Below are 22,261 nucleotides of genomic sequence, written 5' to 3'. Positions count from 1 at the left end.
TATAAATACACATGTCCACGCGTCTGGGGCAAGCCCTTCCATATATTAAGGACAGATGTCTGATTTTATGCATTCTGCTCATTTCCTGTCTGGAACAAGCACCCCCATCTATTTTGGGACTCCTGTCTTGGCCCCTTCTTCATGGCGAGGCCAAGATGTAAAGAAGCCCTTGCGGTAAATGTAGTGCAGGGCACTTTTTATAGTGGGGAGTGTTTATTGTTGCCTGAGGGGTGGAGGGGGCGCGGAAGAAGGAGGGGCAGGTGCTGGAGTCCCCACAGGAGCTTAGCAGTACTGGAAAAGTAGAAGCCCAAGAGTGGAGGCCCGGGGGTCAGGTCAGAGCAGCCACCCAGGAGCCTCAGCTCGGCCCAGAACCCAGCACGCTCTCCCTGCCTTAGGGGTGGGGGACCAGTAAGGTGTCTCATCCACCACTTCCCAAAGACTTCCTCTGAGGGCTTCCAGACCAAAAAGGTCTGGGGCCTGGCCCGAGCCCAGCAGAATGCCAACCTGGATCCCCCTATTAACCTGGGCAATTACTTTTTCTTCAAAAAATTAACACCCAACACTCTGTACCCTGAATTCAACCCCAGGCTTCCCAATGCTCACAAAATATGGTGGCCAACTGGGAGTGTGTGTATATTAAGGAGGGGGTAATAATAGAATTGCTAAGCCTTACATGGTTTAACCTTCACACTTTAGGCACCCCCCCAAAAAATGGTGCCTAATTTACTGCAGAAAATAATAACTTGTTTATGTTAAATGTTAGCTTTTAGAAGACTTAACAAAGAATGAATGCTTCTGTTAAGGCACCAAACAGGAGGGAGATTTTGCTACACCTTTTATTATTTTAAATATAGATCAATGAATTACATCAAAACTACAAGCAACAATTAGTATAAATAATACTTTAATCAGTGGCAGCAAAACATTGGTCAATTCTATTAAAAAAGCATCTCGTGTGAATAGACATCATGGGCTGACTGACAATGTCATCTCCCAACAAAAGGCTGCGATGGACAAAGTGAGATGGGAGTCAGAGGATCAACCTCCTCAGCAAACACTTCACTCTCCCCCTCCCCCAGTCAGGACCCCAACACGGTTTTTGTTTTTGTTTTTAAAACACCAACACAAACACTTCTGGCTCATATTTAAAGGAACAAACTGGAAACAAATAATAGCAAATGGGCATTGGAGCTTTTCCACACCTAGCTTTCTCCAAAGCACGTTCTCAGATGGAAACCCATTTCCTTCCCTGCCCTAAGTGGTTACGGGGCCCTACCCCTTCCCTGGCCCACTCCTGTGGGCCCAAATGGATGCTGGGGTCTGACTGGGACCTCAGGGTTGGGGGCTGCACTCTGGGCCATCCAGGCTCCATTAACATTTCAAAAGAATCCCTCCAAGCTGAGAAGGAGAGCTGAGACTTATAAACAAAGAAGTTGTTTCTCTGATTAAGTTACTTTCCAAAGTAGTGGGGCTATGTTTGAGAAGGAGCTTGGGTTTTCCTCATGAAAACATGTTTCTTGGCTTTCCTCTGGGGCAGGGATGCAGTCAGTTAAGCCTGTGTGGCATTTGGTATGAAGCTGGGGGTGAGTAACCTGAACTTCTGAGGTGGGGGAAAATCTATATAACAAATCTCTATTATATATATGTAATTGGATGTTGTGAAAATATATACCTTTTTCCCCTTCTCAAAGAGAAGGTTCAATGTATAGACAGATTTGGGTTTTAGGAAAGCAGCTTAGCAACTTTCCAACTTGCCTAAGGATAGCGGCTCCTTTCAAATGGTACATCCAAAGACTGCTCTCCATGTTAGAGAGGAAAAAAGAAGAGAAGGGTAGTTAGAGTCCAAAAGGTTAGGGGTTTAGAGGTCAGTCCTCCCGGCTGAAATACAGCTAATCAAACAGAAAATTTGTCCTCTGGATGAACCTGATTCTGTAATTTACCCGAACTTCGGTAAAATACCTTTTCAGCTTCTCAACGTGAGGGCGTCAGAAAAAAGACGTCTTGACTATGTATGAACTCTGTGCTTTTTGTCATAGAAACAATGATGTGAATAATGCACGAATATCCATCTTTAATATCCCGACGTGGTGACATTCAAGTATTGCCATGTGCAAGTCTGAGAGCCAGGCTCACCCCAAGGAGAAACAAAGAGCAGTCCCCAGGGTCTAATACAAAAGACCAAGGCTTGGAAGACACTTTAGAGAAGCGGAATTTCAGCCTAGGGACTGCAGTGAATACCTGCCCTCAGCTCTCAGGAGACACAGCCAAAGAACACGCCTACAGAGAAACTCTTTTTTCCCTCCCACTTAAATATATTTTTTAAATTACCATAGAAACCTTCTAAAGTGTTTTTGAAGTACTGAAAAAATACCCCCCTTCTGGATCTCAAAATTAAATTTTAAGCTTATCCTTTCTCCCTTTCCCACTTTGGTCACTTTTTGATAGCTACAACCTTTTTTGGAGCCTGAGGCCTTGGGAAGACTGGTTTCATCTGAGTATATGAACTCTGGCCATTAACTTTGACTTTTTCCTCCTTATGCTTGAGGGTCAGCATTTTAGAAAAATGAACTTTGAACCCTTCCCAGGAGAGGCAGAAGAAAAACGACTAGAGGACATCTCCCCTGTTGAGAGTGATTCTTTAAAAAACTACTATTCTCAAGGCAAAGACGAGTGCTTGAAAACTTTTATACTTTTACAAATTCTGCTTCTAATTAATGAGCTGAGGAAAACTTCCTTAGATTTGGTTTTTAAAAAAATTAAAACTTCAGGGGGAAAAAAACTCTAAGGCTAACTTTTGTGGACTTCTAGATTCAATTAGGGGTTTTTTTTTTCCTTCTTAAAGCAAGAGTTTCTCACCTTCCCACTTTCTCCCCACTGCACAGCCCCTCCCCTACACAGGCCATACACTAATTCCTGTAAAACACTGCTATGTGAGGGTATTTAGAGCATTTGGAATCCAGTTGGAACAGAAAATTCAGTCATTATCTAATGACCCAGTGCATAGAGGTTTTGTTTTCTTTCCCCAGAAGGAAAATGTTGGACCATTTGTTGGTTTTTTTCCCTTTCCTTTAATCACCCAGAACTGGTTGTAAGCACAGTGCTGAAAAAAACACATGTGGAAATATATTTTCAAGAATGCAACTTTGAGTGAATCCTTTGCTTCCTTCTGGAAGGGTTAAGGCCCCCCTATACACATTTCCAGAGAGTGGGGAGGGGTGGAGTTCAGAAGTAAGTGCACATATCTCTGATTCTGCTCCCTGAAGTTCAGCCCCTTTCACCTTTTTAAGATTTTTGGCATGAAGGTGTCAGTTATTTCTGTACCACATTTCCCAACAAATAAATATTTAAGCAAATATCTAAACATAAAATAACCCATTTCTCCTTCCTTCTTAGACCCATTTCTTTGGAGGTGGGGCCACTGGGAGCAAAATATATATTTTTTAATCACATGAAATTCCATAGACAACCCAGAAAGTTCAGAAATCCTGACCCAGCTCTCTGGCTTCCACTGAAAGCACCTAGCACAGGGGTGGCCAACCTTCTGCCTCAACTCCCCCACATTATTAAGCCACAAAGCGCCCTGGAGGGGTGGAGTGGGGGAGAATGTCCAAATTCACAGTGGGATAAAGCATCCAACCTTCATTTGCAAATTCAAAATCCAAGAGCGGTGATTTTCATAAGTTTAATGACTCGCCAAGATTTTATGTTCTCAGTAGCTCCTGCCATATAATATACTTAGAGAGAGAATCCCGCCCCCCCTCCCATCCCCATCCCGCTCTAGGGAGGGGGCTGCCCTCGGGCAGGACGCTAACCTAGTCCGAGGGCGGCCTGCTTGTCCCAGGTCCACCCCACAGTACCTTAGAGCCCAGCGAGGTGACAGCAGGCCCGGCCTGCCCCCGCAGCTTCGGCTCAGCCTGGTGCGCAGGGAGAGATGGGCCCAGGGTCCCCACTTCTATAAGGTCGTCAGGTCCGTGTGGTGGTCTTTGGCCATCGGCTGTAAATGCTGGCTGGGGGCGACTGAGGAGGAGCAAGATGAGGAGGAAGATGAGGACGATGACCTGCCTTTAGTGTTGGGCAGCTTATGATCTTTTTTCCACTTCATCCTCCGGTTCTGGAACCAGATCTTGATCTGGCGCTCCGACAGACACAGGGTGTGAGCGATTTCAATCCGACGGCGCCTTGTCAGATACCTGTTAAAATGAAATTCTTTTTCTAGTTCTAGGACTTGCTGCCGGGTGTAGGCCGTTCGGGACCGCTTGGGTTCCCCACCGGTGTAGTTGGGGTTCACTGCGAGACAAAACAGACAGGACAGGCAGGTCAGCGCCCGGCCACTAGTTAGGCCCCTCGCCCCCGCCGCTCACTTCCTGGCGCGCCCCGAGGCCCGCGGCCCTCCCCGCGCGCTCCCAAGCTCGCTTGCTTCCTCCCTCCCTCCCTCTCCCCGGCGCACACGCTCACTCCCACCCACCTCCTCAAACACACCCACATACCCCAGGCTTGCGGGATCCCCAAATGTGCTCCTTCTTCTGGGCCCACCACCAGGTCCGGAACCCTCAAGCATTTTGGAAATCCCTCGCTCCTCCACAGCCTTCCCCCTGCTCTGAAAATGGAGTCCTCCCCCACCCCCCCCATCCCCACCCCCTTTTGCGCCCACAGCCGAGCAGCCAGCCACATGGTCCTGACCTGCTCCCTCAGCTATAAAAATTTATGGGGAGAGTAATTGCGGCGCCCATGGAAGCTCCACACGCCCCCACCTACTCGCACCCCCTTCCAGAGGACCCAGGCTAACGGGCTGGGATGTGGACAGAAAGGTTACTGGACCCTAGCCTTACCCGAATTCACGTGCACCTTCTTCATCCAGGGGTAGACCACGGCCGGCTGCTTGAGTGCCGTCCCGGGGGGCGGCTGCTTGGGGTCGGACTGACTGCAGGCCCGGGCGCCAGGCAGGGGCGCCGGCGGAGGCGCCGGGGGAGCTGGGCAAGGCTCTCCTGGAGCGGCGTAGTGACCGCCGGGGCCGCCTGGCTCTTGTCCGTGACCCCGCGCAGGCAGCGCCGAGCCAGGCCCGGGGCCGCTGCCTCCGAAAGGCTGCTCACCGAAGTCGGGCCGTGGGTAGAGCCCCGGGGGCTGGAAGTCTGCGCCCTGCGCGCCGCCGCCGTAGTAGTCGGCGCCCTGCTCGCCTAGGTAGCCGCCCTGCAAATACTCCTCGCACGGAGGGAACTTGGGGTCCACATACTTGGAGTTCACCATATACGAACTCATGACCATTAATTTCAGAAGGTAGAAAATACTAATTTTTCTCGTGTTGTCGTTTTTTCTCCTTCCATAGGGCCCTCCTACTTGCTGTCAACTGAATAAAGTTGGGCAGCCATGTGACCAGGCCAGCCAATGGCGAGGGAGCAAGTTTATCACCGGGTTGGTGAGCATCTCATAATTTTCACAAATTTAACTAAATAACATACGTGTAATCAAGTAGCTTGCTATGGCACATTTGAGAGCCCCTGCCAGATATTAATGTAGTTCCAGTCCCCAGCACCCCATTCCCCTCAGGTAATCCCAGCTTTTGTCTGCCACTGATTTTGCCAACCTTCCGTGCCCCTTCCACTCACCCCCAGCTGAATGCAACCCCCCACCCCCGACACCAAGTAGGCACAGCTCAAGGGAGAATGAATCCTCCTATTGGGGTACAGAGCAATGAAAGGTGGGTGGGTGAACTCGCCTCTGAGTTGGGCAGAGTGCCCCAGGCGAGGAGGGTTCCTGCCTGCCCGCCCTGCCTGCAGCCGGCGGGAGCAGGGATTCTGCCATACAAAGGCCGCCGTCCTGGCTTTGTCTTCATCAGGGTCACCCAAAAGTTACCAGAATCTGGCCAGCTTGAATCAAATTAGGCAATGAGTAACCGCCATGCTTTCTACCAGTGCCCAGGCCCGGGGGTTCCCAGCCAAAGCTGGGCCCTGCCAAAATAGCAGGGGGCCCTCGCTGCCCTTGCCCATGTAGCTGGGGGTGGGCTAGGATGGTGGCAAGGGCACCCCCACCTTGTCAAAATGCACCCTAGAGCTCCCCACTAGGCTTCTTTGAAGCTTGCTTTCTTCCCACAGGCCCCAAATACAAGCAAGCCCCAATTTGGGTACCTTTGCACCTCATGTTCCTGGAGGGCAGAGCTGGGACTGGGCAAGCTGGCCTTGTACCTCACTCCCTAGTACCCCAAAACCTAGCCCTTTGGCCCTGCATCCATGCAACCAATTAGGCTTGCATTCTCTCTTTCTCTCTCTCTCTCTCTTTCTCTCTTTCTGTCTTTCTTTCTTTTCAGCACCCAGAGGATACTCTGTTTAAAGGTGAGGAGCTTCTGGAGAGGAAAAGCTGCTCTATGTCACCAGGCGCAGCTGATCCTCCTGGAGTCCAAGGTAATAAAACAGAAAGAGGCGGCTGACCAGCGCCGGCTGCTTCTAGTCTCCATGTCGCACTTTGGTCTCTGGCTATTCCGAAGAAACGTGAAGTTTTTGCATCGACCATATATTCCCCTAGAATCGAATCTGTGACTATACGGATACCACACAAATTCGGTTCTACAGGGTATATATAGACAACGTTACAACCTCTGGGTCCCACCCAGAGTGAGGTACCTAGGTCGCTGCCGGCCCCAACCTCTTCCTCTGAGCCACCACCGTTCGACGCAGCCACCCGCACTTTCTGAGACAGTTCAGGTAGCCTAATGGGCTTGGCGACAATTTGAAGCAATGAGTTCCCTCATTCTTCTGCCAGGGTCAGGGTTACCAAGCAGGCGAGCAACCAGAATATTCTTCTTAAGAAAGAAAAAAAGAAAGAAAGAAAGAAAAATAATCCATCCCAAGGATGGCGGCTTTATTAACCACCCTCCCCCACCAGGATCCAAATAACCCTCCTCCTTACCAAGTGGTATTTTCCAGAAAGGAACAAATGCCCTCAGCGGCAGAAGAAAAAGAAGCGAGAGGGGAATATCCTGTGTCTACTCCTTTTCCTATTGCCCGACCAAGCCAGGTTGTCTGCCAAAGCTACTTCTCCAAGAAGTCGCGCATTTACCTTCATGGGCCCTGATCCGGGCTGGCCTCTCCGTTCCGCTGCTGCTGCAGACCCCGAGGCAGGCGCTGCTCACAGGCACCGAGCCGCCTTGGGCTGAGGCCGGCGCGCTAATGGTGAAGGGCAGGGCGAGGGGTCATTCGAAATCATTTACAAACATATCACAAACTTTCATTATTTTTGCTTTGCCGACAGCAGCACACAAGAGTACAAAAGTTCACAAATTTCACCCGCCCCAGCGCCTCGGCACTGTGCAGTGCTTGTCTCTCAGTTCAGGGCATGGAGAGCGCAGACTCACTCAGAGCCTCGATGGATTTCAGGGGCACAGGGATGCCCTGGCTCGAGTGGGGCTTTTGGGTGCCTAACTGTAGGCTGAAGGTGTTAGATTTTTTTTTAACTGTCTTGATTGCCCTTCCTACCTCCCACATAATTCAAAATTTAGTTTCAAGCCTGGGCCTGGGCCTGGTGGGGTGGGGCAGGGATACTCCCCCTCCAAGCCTGGCACTTTGCTCATCCCCCCCATCCTTTGCTTCCACCACTTTACCTGTTTCGTAGGGATTTTGGGGGCGCCAGTTCTAACAAGGGCTATGAGGCTGCAGAATCTGTTTATCCCAGGAGAGTCCCCCCAATTTCCCTGAATGCCAAAGACTCCCAAGTATCCACCTTCCTGGGACACTGGGCCTAGGCTCTATCCAGACAAATTGGGGGAGCCTGCTGAGCCGGCTGGAGACCGGGGTGAATATACACATTTTCATATTTGTTAGACGCTGTGACCTGCATTTCACCTTATTGCTCGACTTGTTCAGACAGGTCAAAGCCAACGAGTTATTGATGAACAAAAGCGTTAAATATTCACCTCCCGCTCAACTGCCCATACTAATGCTTTTGATCTCTCGGGCTTTTTGTGCTGTGTTCAGCTACAGGGCGCCGAATGTGGGTTTGCTAGCGAGAAGCTTCTGCAGAGATAAGCACCCAGAGCCAGTGCAGGGGAGGAGAGAAGCAAGACCAGAGGTCCCCAGAACACCAGATTTTCCAGACTGGAGCCCAGAGCCCCTTTCACTTGAGCCAGCCTGGTGTATAGGGGTAGTTGCTCTTCTAGGGGTGTGCACAGTCTACAAAGGGTCGACTAGACTGCCCAGCCCAGCGGGGCCAAAAAACCTGTCTCTGAGGCCAGCCCCAGCTTTTCCAACCAAGAAGGAGGGAGACTGGTTCCTGCAGCCCTCACATATTCCAACTCCCATTAAAATAAAATCACTTCCGTTTTGCAGTGAGGGAGGGGCCACAGTTCTTTCTGTGACTCTCCCTCCAATACCATCGTCTTAATGAGATGGTCCTCCAGGAGGCTCCACAGGCCTAATCAGAAATGTACCTGTCTTTCACGGCACAGGCAACTCAGAAAGATCCAAACATCCAAGCCAAGGATCCCACGAGTCTCTGGCCCCACCCCACCGCATCCACCCCACTCCACCCTCCTATGCCTCCTTGCAGCACCAGCGCCTCTGGGGCGGAAATTCTCCAACTGCAGTTACAGAGAAGCAGAGGTGAAAAGAAGGTCCGTATCCCTCCTCGCTCAGCCAGTGTCCCAAGCCCAGGGCCCACACCGCTGCAAACAGATCGGGGGAGGGGCGGGGAAGGAATGTCCACGTAAAGCTCAGAAGCGGGCAACTCAACACACCCACGGCCACAGAGGATGGAGTTTTTGTTTTCAGTGAATTTTTTTAAAAACAGAAGGTTGGCCAGGCTAGACCAGGTTAAGAAGGGTTGGGCTGCGGAGGGGACCGCATGGCCTTGGTGTTTACTGCGTTGGTTTGAAGCCGCTAATGAGACAGGCTGCTAATTAGCAAGCTCTTAACAGAAGTGAGCGCCTTGGCGGAGCTGCACCTGTGCAGAGCAGGGAAGGGCCGCGAAGGTCTAGGGAGGCCCAAGGAGACAAGGCGAGACCCCGCGGACCGTTCTCTCAGGCAGGTGTCTGTGAACCAGGCCCCAGAAAAGCTTTCCAGGACCTCGATTTAGCGCCTCCACCTCCCGAAGCGGGCTAACCTCGCAGAGCGAGGCCCGGGGTGGAGGGTGGAGGTGGGGTGGGGGAGGCAGGGCCTTTCTTCTATCCGCCCACTCCGCTGGCTTGGCCCCTTAGCCCACCACTTCCCCGCGATCAGTACCGCCTCTTCGCGATTCGGAAGAAGCGGGAAGGTACTTACAGCGGCGCTCTCTCATGGTCCTGAACCTGTTGCAATGAAAACGGGGATCACTTAAATTCCACAGGATAATAAAGCAGACACATATAACACACAGAAAAATGACAAGGCCCAGATACCCCACCAATACCCAGACCTCCCTGCTTCAGGTGCCCGCCCCCGGGAACTGCGCAAAGTTCTCCGCGGAGCCGGAGACCGCAGTCCCTCAAGAGCAGAGCCACGGATTATGACAGATTTCGGTCTCCATTGCCTCCCCCACTCCACGCACCCTTGGGCAAAACCTCACTAGTTACTGGGCCCGAGTCAGGTCGCCTGTAACAGGGTATTCCCAGTGGGAAAACGAGAAGCGAGGAGAAAATGGGCCTTTGTGTGTTTCCTTCTGCGCAATCGGGCTGGGTGGGTGCAGGTCCACTGGGGAGGGGGTAGCCTCTCCATCTGCCCCTCACCCCTGCTTCCTATCTCTCCCACCCTGGGAGCAATTCAGCCTCCCTTTCCAGCTTCAGCTTGGTTTCAAATTCCTCAGCCCCAACCAGTGCCCCCAAAACCTGTCTTCTCTTCTTCAAAGAAGAATCAGGCATGGCTGGGACTTGCCACTTCTACTCCAATTCAAAACAAAGAGCAATTTCCAGGGGGAAATGAGGACCCAAATGATAACCAAGGAGGAGGAAAATCAATGGGTTTAAAGGTGAATGGCAATGCTTTAGATTGTTATCCAGCTCTATGGGTATGACATCAATTTTTCAGGATTGCTGCTGGAGAGCCCAGAAGACAATTTTACTAAGCAGTGGTCCTCCCAGAGGCTGGTGTCCAGTTTTAAGTTTTCAGTCTTTCCTGATATTATTATAGGAAAGCAATATCAGAAATCTCAGGGACAAAGCAGCTTCACCCTCATCCTCTCTTTCTTTCCCCACCCAGAATACCACTGTTTTATTCCACTTCTGAAGGAGATGCTCTTATGGGGAGGAGAGGGGCAGTAAGTCCCTCTTGTGAGGTGAGAGCCCTCAATTCCTAACTGTCCCTATCAGGAAGGGAGGGCATGGGAGATCGAGATGCTCATTCTATTTGTTAATTTAGGTTTAGGCTAAAATTAGAATTAACTTCGATGAGACTTATCCCCATCCTAGGCAGAAAAGTCAGGAACAGAGAAATCTCCCACCTCTGAAGTTGTTGTGGAAAAAGTAATAAGTGACTTACTGTTTTTCTTTCCTAGTGGGCAGGGGAGCTGGGAGTAGAACCGTCTCCTTCTTAGCCTGGAGCTGGCTGGAGCCTCTCACGTTCCTATTCCTGCTCCAGGAACCCAGCATCTGCACTTGTATGCTCTTAACCTAATTTATGGTGGGAATTATATTTTGGCTTGTCAACTCTCAAGCCATAAAACAAAGTTTATTGGAATCACGTGCTCGTAAATAGCCACTCAGGTCCCATCTCTGCAGAACCATAAATAACCTTTGGCTTTAAACTTTTATTCACTAAATAAAGGTTCGCTGCAACTGTTACCTCAGATTTAAATAGTTCCAAATATCCAGGATGCAAGGGAGGTCATATTCATATCAATACCCCAGGCTTTTCAAATAGCATCTTTTCAGAGAAGCTGTTTAAGTTGGGAGATAGTGCTATTTGGAAAAGGCTAGTTGGTGGGCATGTCTTATGATTCTTTGGCGGCATTCACTGTGAGTACCATCAACCCCTTTATTTCAATAATTTTCTAGCTCTAGATGTGATAAAGAGGAAGGTCAAAAGCCACTTCTTATTTGCTTATGACAGAAGTTGGAAGTTATTTGAGATTTTGTTCAAGTTTCAATGGAGAAAGGGTGGTTAGGGAGAGGCTGGGTGGGTTTGGGGGTGGGAGTGGCAGTTGGAATTAACACTTGGCTCCCTCCATATTGTTGTGCATGGGCTTGGACAAAGTTGAAGGTAGCCACATGCCTAGAGGTTTCTGTAATTCGCTTAGATCTGAAAGGAAAGCCTTTGCAAGTGACCAAACTGCTTAACACAGCAAGACTTGGGGTTTGGTAAAGTGAGAAAGTGGAGAATAGCCTCATTAGAATCTTTGGCAACTAAAGCTCCAAAGAAGGTTATAAAACAATAAAACAGCCCTGGTGTGAAGGCGACAGGGTGTGAGGAAGCAAATGAGACTCTCAAGGAATCCAAGCCTAGGAAGTCAGATGTCCCCACTCCCATGGTGTCTCCAAGCACAGTGATTAAGGCTCAGGAACTTTGGGGGCTCAAAACTGGGTGGGAGTTTTAGGAGCACTACCCCCACACCCACACTGCTGCCCCCACCAGGGAGAGAGCCTAAGAGAGGAAGAGAGAGTAGTACACTGCCGCTGTCCTGCTGAGAAAGCCAAGGAAAGAGCTTGGCCTGAAGCTGCTCTCTAGGAAAATGTGGCATTCTCTGCTTGGGGGAGGCTGGGGTGGGGGTAAGAGAGAGGGAAAGATGCCCTCAGCTCCCACCAAGGAGCATAAATAAAAAGAGAATTGACCCCCCAGCACCCTTCAATAGCCCACCAGAGTGCCACCAAACAGTGTAAAAACATGTGTGGTTTTGACTATTCTGATGAAAATAATGGATGTTCTGTGGAGATTTGTAGAGCACACACACATATGATTTCTAAATCAAATTCAGTTGCAACTGTTCCCATCAGAACGACCCATCAAGCCCATAAAAGAGATCCCTTCATACAAAGATCTCTTTGCATCCCAATTTCCACCCATTCTACATGCATTTTCAAACCCATTTCCTGATTTCACTGTCATTAGCTAGAAAGCAGGGGGCTATTAGCCTGGATTGTAAGGCATCCATTTCTCCTTTTTTTGTTTCATTAGCCATGTAGGAAGATATTTTTCTTTTATGGTTGATGGCATCTGTTTTTAAAAATGGATAAACTCTTCAAAACATAGTTTCTGATTCTGGTTAGCACTAGATGAGCAGCTGTAAAATAATAATAATAGTTTGAGGGGTTGAGAAGAGCTTTCTTTATTTTCCTGTAACCCCAGCACTTTGGGAGGCCAAGACAGGCAGATCACGAGGTCAGGAGTTTGAGACCAGCCTGACCAACATGGTGAAACCCCATCTCTACTAAAAATACAAAAATTAGCCAGGCGTGGTGGCATGCCTGTAATCCCAGCTACTCAGGAGGCTGAGGCAGGAGAATCACTTGAACCCAGGAGGTAGATGTTGCAGTGAGCCGAGATCGCACCACTGCACTCCAGCTTGGGCGACAGAGCTAGGATCTGTCTCAAAAAAAAAAAAAAAGAAAGAAAGAAATTAATCATAGTACATATTAGTTTCCAGGCAATTGTGATGAGCTTTTTATGAGAATGGGGTAACGAGAAGATAAGACTGAGGAGAAATAGTGTTTGAAACAGTGATGGGTACCCAGTCAGGGCTAGGTAGACATTCTTTGAACAAACGGTGATGAAGCATGGTGACTGAGACATGCTTGCAACCTTTACTGTGGCCTACACAAAAAGATAAAATTACATAGCCTACTCTGTATATTTAGACAATAACGGAAAAGTAGCTGTGAGTAAAGAAAAGGAGAGACGAAAGGAATATATTGAGGCAGACATCATTTATGTCCTGATCTTAGGAAAGCGAGGCAAAGTGATTAAAGAGAGAGTAAGTGTCCACCTTCTCATAATCTTCTCTTGTCTCCTCCTTCCCCTATTCCTTTTCTCCTCCCCTCCTCCTGGTCTTCTGTAGATGAAAGAAAGAGTGAAATGGGGGAGAGAAGCTGAGTGGTGGAAAGAGTAGAGCTAGCATGTGCCAGTTTGTTGGGGAGTTTCCCAAGAACTTGCAATGGTTGTGGTGATAATGGAAGAGGCAGTGGGGAAAGACAAGTTGAGCCTTCTTCAAAACCTAGAAGGAATTAATTTATAGGTAAAGTGGGACTGTAGGTACTGTCCTTCCCCATGTGGCTAAAAAGAGCCTAGGAAGCTCCCATGAGATAGGGCACCTTGTAGGGCTCCTCCAAACCCTGGGAGCCAAAGTAGCTTGCAGGAAGGAGGAGAGAGTGAAGGGGTTCTGGGAGGAAGCAGCTCTACTCCAAAAGTAATGAAAGTCAGCCCTCTGCCCATCCTAAGGGCCCCTGCTAGGTGGCTCCAGGAAAGAATATTCTCATTTTGGCTCTTAAGAGGCCTTTTGCCTGAAGGGGGGTGGAGCTTTCCTCTTAAACTAAATGTTTGTACAACCAGAAGAGATAGGTGGGGCTTTGAATACCTGGCCAGGCGCAGGTGGAGAAAGAAGACTGCCCAGGGCTGGTACTTAAGGACGTAGTCTGGGGGTATAGCCAGAGAAGGACTGAACAGGGAGTCCCCAGCATGAGGGAAACATAACTCTATATTCCTGGCACTATACTCTATCACCAAAACAGAAACATTTCTCTCCCTGCCCACTTCCCCCTGCCCCAGTGGAGTCACTCATTGGAGCTCTGGCTTGAGGACCCAGGGAGGCAGAGGTGACCCCAGACAAAAAGGCCAATAGTGAGAGAAGAGACCAAAACAAAAGGGGAGGGGGCTTGGAGCAAGATGTTTGAGAGCAGAGCGGAGGCTAGAAATAAGGCTCCAGTGGTCCCAAGAAGGGCAGAAGAGGCTAAGGTGGCTATCCAAGTACTAGGAGAACCAAGATTTGTTGGAACAGGAGGTGCTGCCCTAGGCTGTAGGCAGAACACTGCCTGACAAGGTTGGTAGCAGAAGAAACTGTATGTTTTGAGGGAAAATCTGACCCAGGAGGACTTCCTGGTTAAGCCAAGCAAAGCAGCTTGGCCAAGAGCTACTAAGGCTCTCAGGAAAAAAGTCTGTAGCCAGAAGTCATGGACCCAGAACTAAGGGTGAGGACTTATCCCTCAATTCTCCATTGACCCTTCCAATTCTTTTAAATTCCATACATCTTTTATGAAGAGTTATAAAAATACCCTTTCTGGCTACAACCCCCACACATGTTGGGGGCAGAGGCTCAGCTGCTGCCCTGGAGCCCAGATCCTGGGGCACAAGCAGTTAAAGGGGTGAGAAGGGTTGGGGGAAGTGGAGGTGGGGCTCCTCGGCTTCCTTGGCTGTTGTTGGTCTTTTGCTTTCCTACCCTGCCCTAGATTTTAAAAGACTAAGGAGGGTCCTCGCCCTGGGGCTATAGAATAACAAGAGGAACAACCAGCCCAGTGGGTGTGACTGACAGGACAGGGTGGTGATGGAGAAGGTGATTGCAGGAGCTGGATAAATGGGCCTGCTCTCAGGAAAGACCTGAAGCCATCTGTGGGAGTCGAAGATGTGCCTGTGTGAATGTGAGGCCTCCCCTACCTGATACCTGCCCACTGAGGAGTTAGGGCCACTTTCTGCTTGGTGTAACCCTGATACATTTAGGTGCCAGACACTGAGACCCAATGGGCCAGGACTATGTGGCCCACAACAGCAATAGGTTAAGTCACGGAACTATGTTCTCCTGAGTCTGCTACTTCCTGTGTGTTCAAGCCTGTCTTCTCCTCCATAGAATTCAAAAATTTGGTGAGTGAACCAGGGGTCTTTTGCTCTAAAAGTCTAGGCCTGATTACTCAGCAAAAGGGGTATAATAAGAAACATGTATGTATTGAATACTTGGTATGTGGCAAAACACTGGTTTAAGTACTTAACCAGTGAGTTAAAGTACATAAAGCAGTTAGAATAGTGCCTGACATATAGAATTGCAAGTAAGTAAAAATTCTCATAGCAACCCTTGAAGGTACTCTTATCCCTCCTTTTCAAAGAAATTAACAGGTCTAGAGAGTTGCAGTACTCGCCTAAGGTCACGCAACAGGTAAGTGGTACCATGGCAGTCTGAACCCACAACTTGCTGTCTTTGAAATCTGTAAGCCAAAAGTAAGGGATCCACGGCCTCTTCCCTAAAATGTAAGTATTCAGTCTATAGGGTGGTGACCTTAAAAACCACAACCCTGGATGGAACCCTAAGAGCTCTGGGGGATGCTTAGTTGTAGGGTTAGAGGGAACTTGATCTTTGGAGAACAAAGGATCATAAAAGGAGCAGGAGAAATAATTGACCAGTGGTTCTCAAACATAAGTATGCAGCCCAAGTGCCCTGGGCGGAGGAGTGTTTACAAAATGCAGGTCTCTGGGTACCATATCTGGATATTCTGATTCAGTAGGTCTGGGATAGGACCCAGAAACCTGCATTATAAACAAGAGATTTGATGCAGGTCTTCACTGAGAATCATTATCCTAGAGAAGGCGGTGGGGAGAGGGGGACAAAAGGCTGCATTGCCAAGAGATAACGGAGGATCAGTGGGATTGGGTCAGAGCATTATTTAAGTAAGGTGTCGCTGGCTCTTGAACCTGGTGCGAGGAGTGCCCAGTGGAGCCCACAAAAGGCCTGAAATGAGCGAAGTGGTGGTAGAAGAGTGGTTGGGTGGTGTGGAGTAGACATGCGCATCTGGCTAGTTCTCTTGAGCTGCAGAGCAAATGGGATTTACCCAAGCTCTGAGTCTCCAGGGACTCCCAGGACCCAGGCCCTGTTCTAAGTGAGCAAGGGCAAGGCCCATCAGCCTGTTGGAGGAGGCACTAAAGGATGTGCTTTTCAAGGCTGTCCATTCTGGGTACCAGGAATCCCGGGCAAGGTAAATGACAAGACCCACGGCCCAGCGGGAGGGGCTGGTTGGGATCCGCAGATTGGGCCCAGCTTGCCCCACACAGGATTCAAGTTGCTGCTCCTACAAGCGCAGCACGAGGAAATCGCGCCCCCTCCGGGAGGGCGGAGAAAGCGAGGTGGCCCGCCAACCCGGAACGGCCCTAGGCTCCCAGGCCTCGGAGCTGCTTCCACTGCCAGTCTGGGGAAAGGAACCCCTTGGGGGATGGGGCGCAGCACCGTCGACCCTTGTTCGAGGCCCCACACACTTGGCGCGCGGAGGTAGAGTGCGCGGGAAGGGAGGAGCGGGTAGCGATCCCTCCGCTCCCGCCCTCCCCGGCCCGCCGCAGCCGGCGAGACGCTTGTCCTACAGCGCCTCCTCCTGGACGAGGCGCCAGACAGCAGAGCAGGGAGACCACCAGCCCCGGAAACCTGAGGCTGGGACTTCCTCCGGCAGGCGGAGGTCTCCCCGCACCAGAGGCTGGTTCTACAGTGTCCCCTGGGGCGGCTGGAAGGAGCAAGAGGGACCTGAGGCCACCTCTCATCCCCTACCCCCCACCCCAGGACAAACAACAAGCTCGTGGCCCAGAGGCGCTTGTCCCCTATTATTTAAGCGAACCCAGGCGGGAAAAGCCCTTATATGTCCGTTCATTTATTTGTTTATTTATTTATTTATTTGACTGCTCTTCGCCGAGCTGCTGCCCCCCAGAGCCCTCGAATGTGCTGTGCTGGCATAACAAGATCCGGGAATGGTCAGGCCGAAGGATTGACCTGAAGTGTGGCGGTTTGAACAGGCGCCAGGAGAAAAGGCCTTTTCCCAAAGTAGTAGCACCAGGCTGAAAAAAAAAAATCTACAGCCTTCCCCGAGGGGCAAATATATGCTATATATATATATAAACTGGAAAGAAGAGTGTTTCCTTTGGCCCTCGTCTCGTATTTTCAGCCTATGTCTAGCGTACAGATTTAAACTGGGGTGAGGTGATAAGTCATAATGATTGGAAATGTAGCCAAAGGTAGAACTGTTCAGCTATACAGGGAAGGCTGAGATAAAGACAAGATGAGTAGCGAGCCTTGACGGAGGGAGAATGGAAAGATCGGGTGTATCTTCCTGCTCGAGTCCACTCGCCCCCCCCCCCGCCCCCACACCCGTGCTTTGCCGATCGAATTCCCGGGCTAGGCCATTTCACTGCACATGCGCTGGACGCCTGGCGCGGGTGTGTGGCGGGCGCTGCGGGACCGTGAGCTGTGCGGCCGGCTTGCACCGCGCAGTGCGGATAAGGTACCGCGCACTGCTTCTACGCCTGGATGCAGAGGAGCTTGGGAACCTCATCTCAAGAAGCAGGAAACACACTTTTCTTTTTCAGGAAAACATGTATTAAAAGCTTCAACTGTCCTTTCTGATTTGCAAACCCTATTCCGCCGAACAAGCAGCATCTCCTCGTTGCCAATGAACACTCTGAAGGTTGTTATGTGGATCAGAAATGTCACATCTTGGGCACCGCTTCCCTTGAGTCGTTCTTCAAGGCGGGGAAAACCATCCTACATCCAGAGAGCACAACTTCTCCCTCATTCTGCAAAACTATCAAGTCTAAAGGACCAGTCCCTAGAAAGAGGGCATCTGTTCACGCCATTTCCGAAAACGTGACCCTAAATTGAATTTAAGTTGAAATTCTGAGTTCTTGATGGCTTCTCCCCAGCTTCCGGTGCCCCCGCATACCCTACCCGGCTGCCTGGCCGCCGCACTGCGGCAAGGCCGTAAATACCTCTAACAGCTGCCTGCCAGCCCAGGGTGAAATACTGTCTTTGTTCGATTTCCCTTGCCTCTCTGATTCAGAAAACAGAACTCTGGCGAAATTTATTTGTAGAAACATCTGACGGGAAAATACGCTTTGTTTTCAGCTCTCGTGCTTGGCCACATTTATAATTTCAAGCTTCGCTCTTTCTCCTGGTCCTCGCCAGAGATCTCAAGCCCAGTTCATGGCCTGACCCGTCGTCACCAAGGCCCGGACATGCTATCGGCTCCCTGATCTATGAGAGAACAGAGGTTTGGGCCAAGGACACTGGGAGTTATACTTCTGGGCTTCTCAGCTCTCAGGGTCCCAGCGTTTTAAAATTTCGTTTCATTTTTTGGTTAGGTTAACAGAAACAATGGGGTTATTTCCGGTAGTGGCAACAGCACGAACTGGTCTTCTTGTGGACTAATGGCCAGAGAGTTCCTGTGATTTGCGGATTATTTCCCTTAGATGCAATCGACCATTTCGTTCCAATAAGAATTAATGCTACCACGGGGCTTACAAAGAACCCCTCAAGTCTTCCAAATCTGCCCATGACATCAACCTCTGCTGCGTAATCGGACCTGCACCCAACCCAGGTTTTTAGTCACCCAAGCGCGCTGGGCTACAGAACCAGGGAAAAGCACTGAAGCTCTGAACATAGAGCTTGGCCATCAGGGCCACGCCCCCACCCCCACCCGGGCACCATCCGACCTAGGGACTCTTCCTGCTCCGAATCTACCCGGCAGGGCCTAGAAGCCACTGTCCAGGTGCCTGCTTTTCAATGGGGAATGTTTTTTACCCCGATCAAAGAATGACCTCAAAGGTCATTGTACTGTAGTAGAGAAATAATTACAAAATACAAACACTCCAAATAAAATAAGAATCACTCGAGTTTCTTATTTGTAAGTGATCAGAGTTAGTGATCCAGGAGAATTTGCAGGCATCAGCTGGCCACAAATCGTGGACCTCCATTTTGAAATGAGCATGATTCCATCATTAATTACGAAAAACACCTTTCCACAAAGACGACATGTTTTGTTCAGAAACTCTTTTATAGCCCACGTTGTTACATTGGAATTTTAAGGGAATAATAAGTTAGGATTTACCACTGGGTGCTTTGGGAACCATACCCTTGCCTTGCGCAGGCAGTCTCATGCGCAATGCGGCAGATTGTCCAAAGGTTTCATTTCACAATGTTCATGAGGGAATAGGCAATAGGATTTGCGAACTGCATCCGCAAGTGCCATTCAAAATCAGTGGGAGAAAATAGCTTTTTTTCTCCTGCAAAGGATTTTCTTTTATGCATATTGTTTCAGTTCAGCAGTTTTGAAGTTGAGGGAAGAATGTTGCAATGTAATATTTATTAGCAGGTGGGAAAAAAAACACAACCCATCAATACATTTAGAGAGCAAAAAGATCTACTCTTTTCCTACTCTGGCAAATAAGAAACACACGATGTTTCAACACAGAGATGTCTTGTATTTCTCAAAGATCTATTGGGTTTTTACCAAGACCTGCACCATATATTCTGATACCATTACCTCCCAAAACATGCATTCATTTTGTGATATAAAAGAATCCAAATTCACCTGACGGATTATCATATGCGGGAAGAGCCTATCTTGAGTTGTTTAAAAATTTCTCTAAGAACTAGAGAAACATTTAAAAATATTTAAAATTCCATCTCATACAACACAAGGCCCAATAAACCATCAACCCTAGAAATTAACCAGCATCAGTCACTAAAGCCTAGATTCAAACACCAAGCACATCCTAGAAACAGAGAATTCACCCCACCCCCACCCAAGCCCCAACCCTCAAAAAACACCTGTTAGCCTCCCAGGAACCTCTGGCCACGGCCACAGGTAAACCACAAAAACCACAGCTCTATATAAAATGTCTTTAGTGACCCCCAGCAAAGTGGAGATGTTCAGTAGTAACCCGTCTATACACTTTCCTAGGGTAGGATTGAAGGGCTCTCCATCTAGGCAGTGGGATCCTGTCTGTGGCTACCCATATCTCAGAATTTTTGAAATAATACTGCCCCCTTAGACTTCTGAACCCAGCCGGACTCCACCCCAGGCCCCAGGGGACGCCCTAGGAACGAAGTGATTGGGGGAAGGGGCTTAGACAGCGACCCCCACTTCCCCGGGAAATGTAGGGGAGCAGCCGGACTGAGCTGCCCAAGGGGGTCGGCGCCCCAGGCTTCTTGGTGGCATGCTGGGGCGCGGGGAGGGGGCGATTCTTACCCGAAGGCTGCCGAGCTACAGGCGGCGGTCGGTCCGGGCGTCTGCTGTAATCCACTAGGCGCTGCCCGGCTGCGCTCACTCTCGGACGCAGAGACCCGCTCATGTTGGTGAAGAAGCCGCGCCAGAACCGCGCGGCTGCAGTCACCTCGAGCAGGCCGGCTGCTCCTGGCAGGCGGTGTCGGCGCCAGCGGGGAACTCGGCGCCCAGGGCCCCTTCCAGGCCCTCCCTCGCCGGGCTCCCCACCAGCTCCGGAGGTGGCGGCGATGCGGACCGAGTGAGCGGCGGTGGGGCCAGGCCGGGCGCCGGGCGAGAGCCGAGGCCGCGGCGGACTCCGCAATCCCGCAGCCGGCGACTGGAGCCCACCTCTGCAGAGACAAAGGTTAGAAAAAGAGGGGGTGAGGCTCTGGGAAAGCAGAATGCGGGGGGGAAATTCGCCTGGGAAATCAGGAAAAAGGCCGTGAAGGCGAGCGGCGCCTGCACATGACCAGCCGCAGCCAATGACGACCGCAAATAGGTCATAAAAAGGTCTATTACCAAGTTGTAAATTTTCTTCAAACAAAAAGGAATTTACTGCAATTCCTTGCGGATTTTGCACATACAGCTCGCAAGCGCCATGTTTTTTCCTCTCCTGCTTTCTCTCTCCCCCGCCTCCTCTCTTCCTTCTCCTCCTCCTCTCTCTCCATTCTCTCTCTCCTTCCTCCCTTCTCTTTCTCTGTCCCTCTTCACCTTTCCCTTTTTCTTCCCTTCGTGGTTCTTCCCTCCCTCCCCGCCTCCTCTGTTTCTTTTTCTAGGATTTGTGTGTGTGCGTTTGTGTGTGTGTGTGTGTGTGTGTGTTCTCTGGTTTGGCTCAAAACCTCTGCGCAGTTGGCCATTGTGAAGGAGGGAAATGAACTCAATGTACTGCTCACGCTCTGGGGAAGGGATCCCCACAGCCACCTCCTCCCATCTCTCACCCTGTGCCAGTCACTTGGCTTCTCCTCCTCTCCCCTCAGGAAAAGGCCTGTCCCCAGAGGCAGCCAACCACTTTCGGTTTCCCCTCCTCCCTCTCATCTTGCAAGCCAGCCCCAGTTATCTTGGGAAGAAAACAAGGGGTCTGCAGGCCAAGAAAATGTGCCCCCAACACACCACTCCAACATAAATTGGGGTCCCTCCCATTCCCGGGAGGTTCTGCAGTAGGATAATCACCAACCAGCTTAAAGGCTTCAAATGGTTTTAGGTACTTGTCAACCTCTCCGAAATACCCGTTTGAAAGTCTACCACCTGGTCTTTCTCCACAGAAACATCTTTCTGAACAGACAGGGTTATGGTTTCTGGATCCCTTCTGAAACTCCTTGCTCTACGTCCCCCTCTAAGAGCAATTCTCATTTTTATGGAGTTTAATTCTAGTTCTCCCCTCTCCTCTTGCCCCCAAATATTTCCCAATTGAAAAATTTGTTCAACGCAATACTGAAAAGACATTTGTTCAGGAAAAGAGTGACTTCCTCAGATCAGCCTAGAAAAAAGAATAATTCCTTTTCCTCAAAGGCCGGTGTCACATTCCCTTTATATTTTTCACAGGAACTGCTCTGGTGAACTCCCCCTGAAAGTAAATGTCCTTGGCTGGCCTCCAGCATTCCCCTCATGGGCATAGCCATGCAGCCTTCAGAACCTTCCTGAAAGAGGTAACACCACCCCCCATCCTTTTAAAGACAGTGTCTTTACACTTCCAGTACTATGTTACAAATGTTTGCATCAGATACCTGTGTATAAGTTCTCTGCTATTAACATCTGCACACCCAGTAAGTGCCTAAGTGGATGTGGACTGAAGCAGGAAGCAGCACAGCACCCTCTGGAGCAGGCCATTTGTTATCCCTTGAAAAAGTTCTGATGACCTTGGATGTTTTTGATTAAAGGACTTTTGCTGCCATCTGTCAGCAAAAGTCATATTCTTTCTAGAAAAAAGCCAATGGGCCCTAACTTTGCTGGAGGGAACCGCAGCAGCAGCCAGGGCCCATTAAAATGTTCTCTCTCCTCCCATATCCACCCCTAGATGCCCAAGGATTCAGCAAACACGGGGGAAGCAGAGGACACAAGAAGCTTGGATGTGAAATAGCACTTCCTTCTGTGTTACAGAATAAAACAATATTTTAAATTACACAAGCAGATGGGGCAAGTTTTTGGGCCCTCAGAAGCCCAGAAGACTTCACACTAGTATACTGGTATATACATGTGGAATTGAGCAAATAACTTGTTTAATTCCAAAATTTTCTGAGAAATAATCTCAATAGTCAATTTGCCTCATTATCCTCTCCCCATCTTACCCAAATAAAAGCAGAGCTTTATGACCCTCCCTTTCAACTTGGGGAATGAGGGCCGCAAAGAGACTTTGCACTGAAAAGCAGCCAT

The 22,261-nt window shown here is 49.7% G+C and overlaps 3 protein-coding genes and 1 non-coding gene across 6 annotated transcripts in view; all 4 read right to left on the bottom strand.

Annotated features, from left to right (window-relative positions):
• The window catches only part of HOXD3 (homeobox D3), a 26,084-nt gene extending 22,136 nt beyond the window's left edge, over positions 1 to 3,948 (bottom strand). For both annotated transcript variants that reach the window (XM_063790590.1, XM_016950082.4), the window contains exon 1: positions 3,858 to 3,948. The gene's annotated coding sequence lies outside the window, so the exon portion shown is untranslated. The remainder of the gene's footprint in view (positions 1 to 3,857) is intronic.
• HOXD4 (homeobox D4) lies at positions 819 to 7,043 on the bottom strand. 2 transcript variants are annotated; one of them, XM_016949366.3, is made up of 3 exons: positions 6,901 to 7,043; positions 4,830 to 6,793; positions 819 to 4,287 (listed from the first exon to the last, which is right to left on the bottom strand). In XM_016949366.3, the coding sequence occupies exons 2-3, from the start codon at positions 5,260 to 5,262 to the stop codon at positions 3,953 to 3,955; spliced, it is 768 nt and encodes a 255-aa protein (XP_016804855.1). In that variant the 5' UTR covers positions 5,263 to 6,793; positions 6,901 to 7,043; the 3' UTR covers positions 819 to 3,952.
• Positions 4,104 to 22,261, bottom strand: LOC134808032 (transcription initiation factor TFIID subunit 4-like). The gene is made up of 4 exons (XM_063791031.1): positions 22,177 to 22,261; positions 21,066 to 21,163; positions 7,051 to 20,663; positions 4,104 to 4,190 (listed from the first exon to the last, which is right to left on the bottom strand). Exons 1-3 carry the CDS (start codon positions 22,259 to 22,261, stop codon positions 19,725 to 19,727), a joined length of 1,122 nt encoding a protein of 373 aa, XP_063647101.1. The 3' UTR covers positions 4,104 to 4,190; positions 7,051 to 19,724.
• MIR10B (microRNA mir-10b) lies at positions 6,484 to 6,592 on the bottom strand. Its single transcript, NR_035561.1, has one exon. It is a non-coding gene; the product is annotated as a microRNA mir-10b (primary transcript).

The sequence above is a fragment of the Pan troglodytes genome, chromosome 13 (genome assembly GCF_028858775.2).
Source record: "Pan troglodytes isolate AG18354 chromosome 13, NHGRI_mPanTro3-v2.0_pri, whole genome shotgun sequence".
In the NCBI taxonomy this organism is placed as follows: domain Eukaryota; kingdom Metazoa; phylum Chordata; class Mammalia; order Primates; family Hominidae; genus Pan; species Pan troglodytes.
The sequence above is the reverse complement of the archived record's forward strand: the minus strand, read 5'-3'. Positions and strand labels throughout refer to the sequence as shown.

Coding starts and splice junctions, on each gene's coding strand:
- HOXD4 (XM_016949366.3), bottom strand. CDS start 5,262: ATGGTCATGAGTTCGTATATGGTGAACTCCAAGTATGTGGACCCCAAG. Junction 4,288..4,829: donor GAAGGTGCACGTGAATTCGG/GTAAGGCTAGGG, acceptor TTTGTCTCGCAG/TGAACCCCAACTACACCGGT.
- LOC134808032 (XM_063791031.1), bottom strand. CDS start 22,261: ATGGCTGCTTTTCAGTGCAAAGTCTCTTTGCGGCCCTCATTCCCCAAG. Junction 21,164..22,176: donor AAAGCTCTGCTTTTATTTGG/GTAAGATGGGGA, acceptor CTGTCTGTTCAG/AAAGATGTTTCTGTGGAGAA. Junction 20,664..21,065: donor CATTTGAAGCCTTTAAGCTG/GTTGGTGATTAT, acceptor CACAAATCCTAG/AAAAAGAAACAGAGGAGGCG.